Here is a 13,850-nt window from a genome sequence, read left to right as displayed (position 1 = left end):
GAAACTAAATGAGAGTTTATTTGTGGCAGTTTTCCTCCCGAAACACCACAAAGTACAGAGTTCATGTTCAGAGCAGACAAATAAATGTAGTGGAGTAGAAAGTACAATATTGCCCTCTGAAATGTAGTGGAGTGGAAGTATAAAGTAGCATCACATGGAAATACCTAAGTAAAGTGTAAGTACCTCAAAATTGTACTTAAGTACAGTATTTGAGTAAATGTACTTAGTTACTTTCCAGCACTGCCTGTTTCACATGTCATATCCACCTCTTTCAGACCATTTCTCCATTCCTGAAAGAGTTTCCAAGATGTGGGACATGTGCTCCTACAGGTAGACACAACAAGGACATAAAACAATCCTTGAACAGAACACCATGGTCTCTGTCTTGATAAGAAATGACTGTAAATTATGTCTTGAAAGTGAAGCTCCAACCCTGTTAGACTTGTCTAAATGTTTAATCAGCTCATTAATTTGTATATGAGTTTAGCTGATCTGACGATGTCTGTTGGTAAGTGCTCACAATCTTAAATACTCTGAGAATGTAGTGGAGTGTAAATTTAAACTTGTTCTGCATGTGGTTAAAATTTGTTGTATCTCAATATTTTTGTCGCCAATGAACTTCCATAATCTTGCATCTCCTGAAATACTGCATGAAATGTAAATGAATCCACTTGGGAAAAAATGACAAGAAAACAGAAATAAATGTCACAATAATTATTTATTAAGCATACACATTATAATATAAATATAAAATATGCTATTTTTGTTTTTAAAATTGGTGAGACATCATTATATCTGTGTTGAGACAGACAACCATACAAACAGGTTTTAATATTCTACCAAAATCTGCTGAAACTTCTATGCAGCTGTAACAAACTTGCCATGATGGTGCCGTCCTAAAATCAGAGCCTGTATTCATGGAGCATATCAGAGAAGTGTAACTGATCTAGGATCAGGTCTTTGTAAATGTCACCATAAATGAGGAGGCAGACTGGTCTTAGATCAGCCCTCCTAGTCTAAGATGCTTTATGCAGTGGGCCCACGTACAGAGAGAGCACAATAACCTACCAGATATTTCTTTATATATATATTTCTTACTGTAGTCCAACAATGGCAATTAGCAGCATGATAATGCACCACTCATTTTTTCTAGTTCCAAGAAACTGCAAAATAAGTTAGGAAGTAAAGAAATCAAATAAACATCAAACATACTGATGATCGTTGTCACTGTACTAAGAGAGAAACTCATCCACAGTGAAACAATCAAAGATAATCAAACAATCAAATCAGATCAGAGTGATGACATTTGACGATCAGGATCAGGTTCAATTCAGTTTCCCTTCAGTCAACAACAGCAAGTAGATAATCATTACATTTTTACCAAAGTGAAAACTAATGACATCAAGTTCGTTGTGCGTTTCATTGACACATCAATGAGAATTCATTCTCAAACCTTGAATTACAGTTTCCGTTGACTGAATCTAAAGTGAATTGATCCCCGAACCTATCAATGACAATAAATAACAAATAGTTTTAACAATTTTTCTCTTTTTTTTCTGTGTTTTTTGTTTCTTTTTTTAAGTTTGGTTGACATGCTGAATCCTTGTGTTTGCAGGTTTGTGGTCAATCAAAAGGAAAAGTATTGAGCGAACCACTCCTGGCGCTGGGCGTCCGGGGAGTCGATGGTAGAGTCCTTTGTTTCAGGAGGGCTTCAGGACACCAGCACAAAACCACCACAACAAAAACACAATTACAGACAAAAAAAAAGACAAATCAGGGAAGAAAAAAGATGTTATTTCAGCATAATTAGTCTTGTACCTTCCTAAAAGGTAGGGGCAGTGTCTGGATATCATTTTTCATCAGTATTTTTGCCTTAAAACTTAGTAAAGAAACAATATTTGTACCATTTCAACCACAGTCTATTTTTATGCCATCACTGCATACGTTCTGCATACCAGACCTGCTCTCTTTATGTGCTACGTGTCATTTTTCTTACTAAACCGACGTGAATCAAACAAAGAACTGAAAAAAGATGCTAATCTATGTTTGGACTTCATTTTGGTCTGACACATAGTGCAGCAGAACAAGCATCAGTAAGTTTGTTTTAAAGCTGTAATATGCTTTTCTGTCCACAGGGTGGCAGCAAAGCCATTGTAAAGACTAGTGAGTGCTGCGTCTCAGTTCAATGCTACATACTCATAATTCACTGTATGCACTAGTTGTCATAATATATTGTTTTACCGTTAGTATAAAAATAAATTAACTTGACATTTTCATATCTTTATATTATCTTTTTATTATTGTGTTGTCAATGAGCACAGTTTTATTTTATTTTCCTGCTGTTTGTATTTATGTGTAGGAAGACATCTGCAGGATAAACCAGCATGTTTTACCATTTTGCACTGACAGGGAATTATGCAATACACACACAGATTCATGTCAGTCAAACCACAACTTGCCAAACCACTGCTAATTAAACTTTACAAAGAGAAAGTAAAATGTTAATGTTATGCAAAGGTTAAGGCTGGTGAGATTCGACATTTCACTTATTGACCACAAATCCCACGAAAAGACCACAACCAACAATACATTGATCCTATTGTATTAGTACAATATAACTTAGTATTGTCTGATACTAGAGCTTCAACTAGTGAGTATATCTATTATCTATTAATCTGCTGATTATTTTCTTGTTAAATTGATTACTCATTTTGTGTATAAAATGTCAAAAAAAGTGAAAATTGTCTGTTATAATCTCACGTTTTGTTTTTTGTCTAATCAACAGTCAAAAATTATCCAAAATATATGTTCCATTTACCATCATGTACTCTATAATACATAAAAAGCTTCAAATTCTCACATTCGAGAAGCTGCAACCATCAACTGTTTTACAATTTTCCTTAAAAAATTACTAAAATGATTATTCAATTATGAAAATACTTGCAGGTTAATTTCTGTATATCGACTCATTGTTGCAGATCTACGTGATTCGGCTTCTTAGAGCCGATTCCACAAGCTTCAGTTGTAAAAACTCACCGAGTGTGTTTTAATCTGCCCCAAATAAATACACTATTTACTTCTGTTTGAGTAAAGTTTGCTAGAAAGTGCAGTGCCCAGCTGTTTTAGGAAATCACTGAGCTCTTAAAAAAACAAAAACTTTATATTTGTGAGCTTTTTAAAAAGATGTATGACTTCATTGGGGACTAATGGACTTGGGACTGAGTTTGACGAACAGGGAAGTCAGTAAGTATTGAGAGTGTCTGAGTAGAACATTTACACTTACAACCTGTCTAGAATTTGATCTCCCCCTTAAACTTCATCTGAGGCTCCACTTACTAGCTTTGTTCTGAGCTGTTAACCTCACCTCACAGTCTGAAGCACCACTGCCTTTTATTAAATTCAATTTGGGACAATTTATTCATATCTCGCACTTCACTAGCTGCACTTTTACTCTCCTGTTTAATCTGTTTTATTTTACCTTCTTTTATCTCCCATCTCACTTTACTCCTTTTAAAACCTATTTTTATGTGTGTGTTTTACGGCCTTTTTAAATTGCATTGTGTTTCATTTCTTAATGCTGTTTCTGTTTTATGTAAAGCAGCCTCGCCTTGTAGTTTCAATGGACAAGACGTGGTTGAAAGCTCAGGAAAAAGACTGGACCTGTTAGTCAAACTACTGTTTTCAAGAGTGAAGTTGGATTTGAACGTGGGACACTTGTTTGGATGTATAAAAATTGTGTTGTAATTCATTTCTAAGTGTTTTTCTCACATTATAACATTTAGATGATAATGTTTCTGAGCCTATAACAGTGTTTTAGCATGACAGATGGGTGATACGGTGTCTGTATCCAACCTCACGCTCTCCTATAACCCTCATCAGCTACTGAAATATATATTTTACGGGAAAATGTCAATCGTCTGAATCATCTGTGGGGTGTGACTGACCAGACAGCTGCAGTAGTTACTTCCTGACTCATGTCCTTGGGGGAAGAGCGAGTTGTTCCCCCTAAGTTTTAACTAATTAGGTTGAGTTTGTGCATCTATCAAAACAAACACCTACTGGAGGTATTTCTGCTTTCTTAATTGGCTACTTCTTAAACAAACAATTCCATAACCCCAGGGTGATATTTAAATTTAGGGGGAGGGAGGTTAATTTTTCAGTTGTTTTGCTTGAAGAAGTCAAGCTTCCCTTATATTTGTTCAGCCTGATAAATCATGTTTATACTGTACATGGTCGTAACTCAGACTCAAAGTATTTTTAGTCTATAAAATATTAATTTTTTGGTATTTATGTGCAGAAGTAGCAGATTTGGATTCCTCTCTGTCCACAAGAAGGAAATTTAAAAGAGAGGAAGGGAATGAAAGGAGGTTGTCAGAGGATGAGATGATGAATCTGAGGTGAGATGAAGAAGCTAAAAGGTGAGAGATGAGGAAAGAAGGAAATAATTCTTCCATCATGATGTGATATCTCCTCACTCTTTGCATCAACAGAGATCTTGGAGTTTTGTGAGGGAGAGATGAACAGTCTCATTCAAAAGCTCCATTACAGGACCAGTACAGAACCTTTTTTCTTTCATTGTTCTGGTCATCTGACCAGTTTAGCCATCAAATCACAGATGCCAAAAGAATTTCTAGTAGATCATCAACTCTGGTGCTCCATGATAACATTAGATAGAGTAAATTGTATTGAATGATTCCAGCAAATTTGCATCGTCATGAGTAAAAAACTAAATAAATGTAGTTGATGCTGGTGCTAAACTTCACCTTCTTCAATCCTTTACATAAGACCTGTATCAACATCTCATGTACAATGTGAATGTAGCATTAGTCACTAAAAGTTCTAATTTTCAGACTTTTAATGGCCTGCTATCATTTGAAGTTTCTCTATAAGTTTTCATACCAAAACAATACTTTTTTTGATTCCTCTCTTTTAGGAATATAGATTTTTTTCCTTTTTATATTTAAGAAAAGAAGTCAAATTCTCACAGGCATCAATCTTAAGTTTGTACCCAAAATGATTTTACTCTAAAATATAAAATACACAATATATAAAATATTATATCTAAAATCTTGTCCTCACAAGAAAAAACAACAGTATAGGTTGAAAATTCAGGTCGGCAAAAACGACTTATGGTTACGTTTAAGCCATCTAGCGGCCGATGTAATTATGACCTGGGGAAGTGACGCAGTTCAGGTGACGTCAATGTACGGTGACTTCGTTATCATGAGGAGGCGGGTAGGAGGGATGGGTGGGTAGTTATCAAGATAGCAAAAAAGCAAAAATTCCAAACAAGTGTCTTTCCCTCCGAAAGACGCCACAGCTCAGGTGTCCAAACCGTGATCTTTCCCCGACTTTAACCAAGTGGTTTTTATGCCTAAAATTAACCCCCCATCTGTCCTCTAGAGGACGCTAAAAACTCTCTTATAGCTCATTTTGGGAGTCATTGGAAATATACATGTTCTGTTGTTCTCCACTGACAACGACGGGAATAAGATCAGGACTCTATTGTTCTGTTCCTGACGAAGTCTGATATGTTTTAAACCTAAACCTGATCTTTCTAACAGAGTGTTAAACAGAAGTCTGACCAGATATTCAACGCCAGCTTTCTGATACTTGATGGTTTTTGATGCACCGTGCAACAAACACATTTCAGTCGGTTCTCAAGAAGTATCGAGATCCTACATCCAGCCCTGCAGGTCATTCAACATAGTGGATACTAAAGTGTTGACACAAAGAACCAGAACAAACCATCTATAGGTGATATTTTAGCACCAACGTCAACGATCAGAGTACATTCCTTTAAAGGTTGATCTTAATAGTTTGTATAAATGTTCTGATTTAATTCACAGGAAACAAAAAAAGGTTTGTATAGACATTGCAAACAGAAAGGTGTATAAAACTAGTGTTTTCTTACCATAATATAGTGACCATCTCCATACAAATCTCAATATTTATGCACAATGTTTAAATTGTACATTAAAACGAGTCTTTACTAGTTCCCATCATGAGCTCTGTTCAACACCATAACAAGATGTTTTTGATGCTATTTTGCCTGTTTCATACATTCATCTTTTCTCTCTGCATGTTCAATCATATTGTCATCAGTCCTCATGTTCACCAATTTCACCAGTGTTTAAACATGTCAAAAAGGTGCAAGTCAAAGATTAACAGTCTAATAATGATTGTATTGGGTTCCTCACTATTAAGTATATTATTCAGTTTGGCTTGAAGGTTTGTTTTCTAAGGAAAGTCTCTCTTCAAGGGTTAAATATGTGCATATTTATAAGACCCAAAGATTTAAAAAGGGGTCAAATGTACAATTTTGTTGATCAGAAGAATCAGCGCTTGTCAAGAACAAAGAGTGTGCGGGGAGAGCAGAGACAAATCGTTTAAAGGAGTCTGGAAACATTTCAAAGCACATCTATAATATCTGACCTCATACTGTCAGTGCTCAGCTCTGTTGTGTGTGTTTGTGTACTGCTGGTGCTCCTTGAGGTGTGTTTTTGATTCGGCAGAAAGTCACAATCACCTCAAAGACAACCTGTGTGTGTGCATTTTGTAACAGCAAGTGGTGGGTCCCATGATAATAGAGGGTTACCCCAAGCTTTTACATAGCAGCCCCCCCCCCCCCCTCCCCTCCCTCCATCTCATTCTTTACATGAACAGCAGCAGAGCATGCAGGAAGATGGATAAAAAATAACATGCTCACACACACCCGCACACTCACACATGCTATAAACCTGAATATGAGTGCTTTTAAAACACATTTCTTGGCATGCAAACACACACATCGCATGTATCCATGTGATAGGCATGTTACATAATTTATCATCATATCTGTTCACGCCACAGTGAGCAATCACAGCCATGATCGAGAAACAAGAGAAGCATTTTATTGGACCATAGAGTACGTAGTAAACAGCACCACACACAGAGGAGACAGTCCATGATAGCAAAAGACAATATCTACTTCATTAGAAATTCACGACACAACAGTTTACAGTATTTACTTTGTACAAAAATAGTCAATCCCATTTCAAGTTGAGGAAAAAAAAGTGCAGCTTGTGCAAACATGCTGAGATTTAGATGAAGATGAGAACGGAAGAAACAGAATCACCAAAATGACGAACACTACACAACCACGACAGATATTAACACAACGAGTCGTATAACTTCCTGAACAGAAGATAACCTTTAAATCCATGAGAACAGAAAAGACGGACAGCTGTCGACATGCACACTGTTCACATGTTCAGACTGACGGACACACAGTCGTGGTAAGGAAAAAAAAAAAAATTAAAAATTAAAAATTAAAAAAAAAAACATGCCTCTTTTGCATTCCAAGGCCATTCTTTGAAGCTTCAGTCGCATATGGGACTCGTCTGTTAATGTTCTGGTTATAATGTTAATTTCTAGGTATTTATCACTTTTATTAAAAGACCTGTGATGCCGCTGATGTCTCGGAGTTCAGGTGTGCTGCAGTAACAGTTTAGCGACTGTATGACCGACCTGTCAAGCTTTGGATTTCTCCACATTTCAGTATGTTTGGGACTTTAGTAAGATCAATACTCTACATATAAAGAGTAGTGAACGGTGGTTTCTTCTTTTTACCTCACTCCACAATGAAGTTAAAAACCTAGCGTCACTTCCAAAGGAATTTCATACGCTGTATTTTTGTGGGATTATGTTAAAGCCTTATCCACAACCAGCTAAGTTTATACTGCTACTACCTCAGCTAGACACTGGTTAGTCTTCATCCTGAAAGCCTTTATTCTTTAAAATGGAAACAGACAATTATTTCATTCTGACAGAACAGTCGGATACAGTCTTCCTGATCACGTTTATAACACCAGGACTAACTAGCTCTATACTGCAGTGTAAGAACAATGCTGCTCCTTTATTTCAACCAACGTATGGGGCTAATGTTAGCTTAATTAGCCAGTTAGCTCAAGCTGATCAACTTTGCTTTTAACAGTTGAGATTTTAGCAAACAGAATCAACAGCAGGAAATAAGAAGCTAGCTTAATTTTGAGTGCTAAACTTTCCAATATTATCCTAGTAAACTGCATTTGTACTGTGCGAGAACGGAAAGCTTGACAGGCGTAACAACGGTGGGATTAGCGAACGGTCAATTACAACACATTAGAGCGTCTTATTTTACACTCTGCAGCTCGTGATGATGATGATTTCATGCTCCTTATGGTTTATGAAAGGGCGAGACTTGGCTTTGTTTTTTTTTTTATTTCTATTTTGAGGCTTTTGTGAAAGAACACACCGCCTAAAATATAGTTTTTACATTCAAGGTTTGACTCAAGTATGAGTCGAATAAGTAAAAGTGCTTTAAACCTCTTTAACCCGCAGGATTTTCCAATTAATCAGAGGTCTGTGATTGGATGACTGATGCGTGGATTGACCAGCTGCTGCCCGTTGGGGCTGAAAAGGTCTCACCTCATGAATTTCTTGGGTTCGGTGGGAGGGGTCGGCGGGGGAAGAGGTTTGTTGGAGTTGAGCTCAAGGTGGTGGAGGGGGGAGTTGGGGATGGGCTCTAGGCGGCTGGGCTGGGCTGGGGGTGGGGGCGGCTGTGGGGGATGCCCACTTCCTGTACCCGCCACGCCCATGCCTGCTGCCTCCAGAGCCCTGAGATTGGGAGAGCTGCTGAATCTGCTGGCTGCTGTTTTCTCATTCTTTCTCTTTTGCTATACAGAAAAAAAAAGAGGGAAAAGGAGGGGCACGGGGGTCAAAAAAGGAGAAAAAAGGGAAGTTTAAAACAAAATAATAACAAAAGATAAGAAGGAATGGAGGAAAAAAAGGATGGAGTACAGGGAGAGCTCTAAAGGTTTTAACAGTCCAGCCGGTGAGAGACAGAAAAAGATCAGCGTGCTAACTGGATCATCATGGACTCATCATATCTGAAGACTGGCATCACTCAGTCACTCTGAGCAGCATGGAAGTTCAGATGAGAAGAGATGTGTCAAAGCAGGAAACATCTCACACTAACAAATGGCTTGGAAAGCAAAGGAAAGCTGGAGAAAAAAAGTCAGGAAGAACAAATCGAACAGGGTGGAAGAATCACTCGATATTTACGAATAAAACAAACAAAAAAAAAAACCACACAGTACACGGTGAAACACATCACATACACAGATACTGTATGTGGAAAAATACATATAACAGCAACAACAAAAATACTGGAAGTTATAGAACCCGATGAACAGGTATATATTGACCATGCAGCGGGGACCAGACATACTGTGAGAGATGAAATATCATGTTATCCAAGTGCACTCGCAGCTTTAAAGGCCCTGAAATCTTATTGTGAGTGATGAAGAGTTGCAACTGTTTTTTTTTTTTTTCTCTTGAGGGATTTTCCTGTATTTTTTTGTTTTTTCTATGCTCTTATCACTGGTTTGAAGTGGGTGGAACTCAGCTGGCAAAAACACAATGTCACTTCCTTCCCTGCACCAATCTGGATTTAATAATAACTGAATCCAGATCTGATGACTGTCAATCATGTCTTACCAAACTACATCCAAGTCCTGATAAATTAGATTAGCTGAGTTTTATTAAATAATAACTTATGACATTTTTTTGCTGAATTTAAAACTTTGATTATTGCTTATTTCATCATAAATATGTAATATTCGGTTGTAGAGAAATACCTCACTATAATTCAGATTTTCAGGGGCTTTAAAGCATATAAAATTACATATTTTTGGAATTAAACTTTCCGATTTGGTTGACTTACAAAAAAGCAGTAGTGCCCTTTTGCTTTTGAGATGAAATGTCATAATTTCAGTGACCCACAGCACTCTATGGGATACTGTAACTCTCTAATTAAATATAAATTCATGGATTAAAGTTGATTTTACAGTATGCGGTCAATGGATTTGGTCCCTGTAATGCATCGATGTTGCCTTCACTTGTAGGTCCTTTTCATGAAAGTTGAAGCTCATTTCACTTCTACAAACATTATAACAGCAGTTAAAGTAACTGATGATTATAATTTGGAGGTGCACTGAGTTTTTTGAACTGTTTTAATTGTTTAATTGCTATAAACAAGTGAGACCTTGGTGGGTACAGCTGCAGCCTCCATCTCCTACGGTACCAGTGGCGCTATTATTTTTCAAAAAACAAAAAACACTTTTCACTGTCCTTGACGTCCTTTTTACAGAAGAGAATAAACTTGTTAAAATAGATTTTTCCATCGACCTTTTACTGTATTACTGTCTTTTTCTGTAAAACAACTTCCTTCTGTCTCATTGAGGCATTAAAGAGTGCAGCAGACTTCCTGCTCAGTTCAACCTTGAAAGTCTCCTCAGAAATGGTCTCATTTGTTAACAGCAATTAAAGTAATATTTGGAAATGACTGTGGTTATGATTTATGGCTGTTACAATTCAACAGTACCTTTTTTTAAAACTCTGAACTTCAGTACTGATTGTTCCTCTGATAGATATGAAATGAGATGGAGTGGATATCATCTTTGCTTTGTCAGCGGACCCCTGTGTGTGGTGGATATCAGGATATCAGGTCCTACCTTTATAAGCGGGTTGATAACTCCTACATTAGGACTGGCGTTGAACACTTTGTTGAAGTTGGTCTCTCTGTTGACCAGTTCCAGCTGGTAGAACTTCTTATCGTCCTGGTGGAAAAAAAAACAATTAACTGACAGACAGTCGGGCTGTGAAAAGACTCAATATTACACATTTAATGAGTTTTAGAACTATTTTAGAGGCTCGTACTTGACACCGCACTTTCAAGCTGTCATTGAATACTGCTTCAAAACATTAATTCTAACCATTTTACCCGTCATATACCTCTTAAATTAGTCTTTCTATACAGATTCTGGACTAGTGAATCACCTTTTTAGCCCTCTGGTGTCAACTTTTTACCTCATAATGGCTGCAGACGGTGGATCTCAGACACAGACTCATGACTCAGAAACCTCAATGGCAAACTCACTACACCATGGAAAATATAAGCTGATTTATAAAGTCACCTTCATGTGATTAGTGTAGTGGAACTGCTGTAGCCTTGTGTTATTGTCAGCTGTGTCCCTGACAAACCCAATGAAAATCACTGCGTTAATGAGGTGAGGCACATTGGATCTCAACCTGTCTGAAAGACAGAGAGTACGCCATACCTTGTCCAATGGAACAAGCCTTTAAATAAGGCTTTTAATGATATGTAATTACAAACTTGAAATTCTATAGTCTTTCTCCATTTTATTGATCCATACACAGTTGCAGATAGCACACAGAAGCCCTGAAAGGCAAATAACAATAAATGTCATCTATATCTAAGTATCCTTTGGACAAGTAAATAGCATAGTTTGAGAAGTTACTGGTTGTTGGACTGATTGCATCCTTGATCTCTAATTAATTGAGTGATTTAAAATTGTTTGGTCATTACATTTTCTCCTGTTGCCTTTATGAAACACCCTGAACAAATGCGGTGTGCCTCAAGGCTGTATCCTGGGTCCTGTCTTATTCTCAATAGCATCTCTTCCTCTGGTTGCATCATTAATGAAGTATCTCAATCTACTGTATTATTCTAACACCTGGAAACATCAAATATTCCCAAACATCTTAGAGACTTTGAGTGAATAAATGGATGACACTAAAATTTGTATGTCACAAGAATACTATCAGATTCTTAAACATTTTAAACTGTTGAACTCGGTCAATTCTCTGAAGTTATTCCAAGTCTGTCTGTAAACGTTAAAGGAATAGTTTGACATATTAGGAAATGCGCTTTCTTGCTGGAGGTTAGATGTGAAGATCAAGACCACTCTCATGTGTGTTTATTAAGTACAGAGCTACAGCCAGGAGGTGATTAGCTTAGCCTAGCTTAGCATAAATCAGGAGGAAACAGCTAGCCTGGATGGAGATGTAAAAACATGTTGTGGTTGTTTCTCCTGCTCACTTTTTCAAAACGTAAAACTATTGCACAGTCGACTTTAATGTCTGCACCTGATTATAGAGATGTTCTGTACTGTCCTGCTGCGCCAACATCACTTCAGCGGCTAAACTCTGTTCATCATTACGCTTTATCACTAATGACAAATTTCACCCTTCTCATGTTCTCTGTATCACAAGGTTGGATGGACTTCCTTACAGACAAGAATAAATAACCATCTCATGTTATTCATCTACAAAGCTTCCACACTACCTCACATCTCTTCAATTTTACTCTCGTATCTACAGCACACAATCCAATAACTACTTAACCTTAGATACACCTTATGTACACACTGATGATGGCAGAACAGGTTTCAGAACTGCAAACTCCCCTCAAAGTATTATTTCATACCTATTGGATATTTTAAAGCTTTATATCTGATGTTTTTTATGACTCTTGCAACTGTTTATATTTATTCTTTGTTGATTGCGCCTGTCCGGCCTCACAGTAGTTTGTATTGTTTCTGTTTGCTGGTTTTGTATTTGTCTGAATATGAATGTTTTTTTGTTATCAGGTTCCTCTTGACAAAGAATCTCAATCACAATGACAGTACCTGATATCATAAAGATTAAATTAAATTCTTCAATACTCTTTTTATCATTTCAAACAGATTATGACATAAGGCCATTTATCTCTTTTGTGGATCTGGAGAAGATGCTTTAGTTTCGTTGCATCGATCATTCCAATGAATAGACAAACATGAAAATCTGTTTGACTTGGGAAACTCTAACTGAACAACTATTTGGCAGGATACAAATGCGACAAAAGGTTATATCTTCCCAATCTGGCTACTACATCTGAGAGTAGTTTCTTTTACACTTCCTATAGTTTAGCATTACTTACCACCAGTTTCTTGACTAGAGATTCTCTCTCAGAGACCATGTCCTTCAGCTCAGCGATGATCTGCAGATCTTCAGGACGACTCTCCCTGTTCCTGAACTTCTCTTCTGTTCCTTCCAGCCTGTGTGATGAGAGACAAAAAAAACCAACCCATAAATATTCTGCTTTTTCAACTGTACAAGAGATCCGCTGACCACCATTCAGGCTTAGACATATAAATGTGAGTCAAGCACTCAAAACTTCCTCCTGAGGAAAAAAAGTTGTTGAAGTTTGAAACATGATCCAACCAGGTCGTTTGTACAGTTTCATCACTGTCAAATATACAACATCAAACACCAATTAAACATCAAAAAAGAGCAGGAGTTGAGCCAAGTACAGTAAACTCATTAGATCAGTTTTGATGGAGGAATACATGAGTTAAGAGAATTAAACGCGAGTATCACAAGGAGTAAAAAGATGAGTGATTCATAGGCTTTCCGTTTTCATTAGCTTTTGATCAATAAAACAGTAATTGTCCTCCGGTCTCCTCCTCTCCACTTCTCATCACAAAAACCATTAACAAGTTTGTCCGTTCAAATCAAAAACAGAGCGGCGCAGTTCCTCCGGAGGTTGTTTCGGCTCTGTGAGTTATGAGAACTTTCACAACGTTATAATGAATTTTTGTTATTTTCCTACTGGCCTTTAGAGAAATCACCACTTGTGTAAAAACCTTGGATTCATTTTTACATCCTGTGACATTTTACCTCATGCAACACGTGAAACATTCAGGAGCAGAATGACTTTAGCTGAGTGAAATATTCTTCAGAGCAAAACAACCAATCGTTCAGTAATGACACTGTTGGCTGGAAAATGACTCATTTTCAAACAAAAAAGCCCTTAAAAGCCTCCATTCTGTGACAGTAGCACAACTATTGCACTACTGCACAAGTTTTTTTAGGGCCTGAGCCTTAAAGGGGTGAAGACCCTCTTGTATCCGTTCTGTTTCTTTCTTTCTTTCTTTCTTCTTTCTTTATTAATCCGCCACTTCAACCCTAAATTTGACCCCCTAAAC

At 37.2% G+C, this 13,850-nt stretch overlaps 1 protein-coding gene across 1 annotated transcript in view; it reads right to left on the bottom strand.

Annotated features, from left to right (window-relative positions):
* Positions 1 to 745: 745 nt before the first annotated feature.
* fam184ab (family with sequence similarity 184 member Ab) overlaps positions 746 to 13,850 on the bottom strand; it is a 150,042-nt gene continuing 136,937 nt past the window's right edge. The window contains exons 19-22 of the mRNA XM_042389809.1: positions 12,803 to 12,920; positions 10,536 to 10,640; positions 8,449 to 8,696; positions 746 to 1,709 (exon numbers count right to left, since the gene is read on the bottom strand). Coding sequence (XP_042245743.1) covers positions 1,628 to 1,709; positions 8,449 to 8,696; positions 10,536 to 10,640; positions 12,803 to 12,920 — 553 coding nt within the window. The 3' untranslated portion in view covers positions 746 to 1,627. The remainder of the gene's footprint in view (positions 1,710 to 8,448; positions 8,697 to 10,535; positions 10,641 to 12,802; positions 12,921 to 13,850) is intronic.

Source organism: Thunnus maccoyii, chromosome 17 (assembly GCF_910596095.1).
Source record: "Thunnus maccoyii chromosome 17, fThuMac1.1, whole genome shotgun sequence".
NCBI lineage: Eukaryota > Metazoa > Chordata > Actinopteri > Scombriformes > Scombridae > Thunnus > Thunnus maccoyii.
Note: the sequence above shows the minus strand (reverse complement) of the source record. Positions and strands in the feature narration are given on the sequence as shown.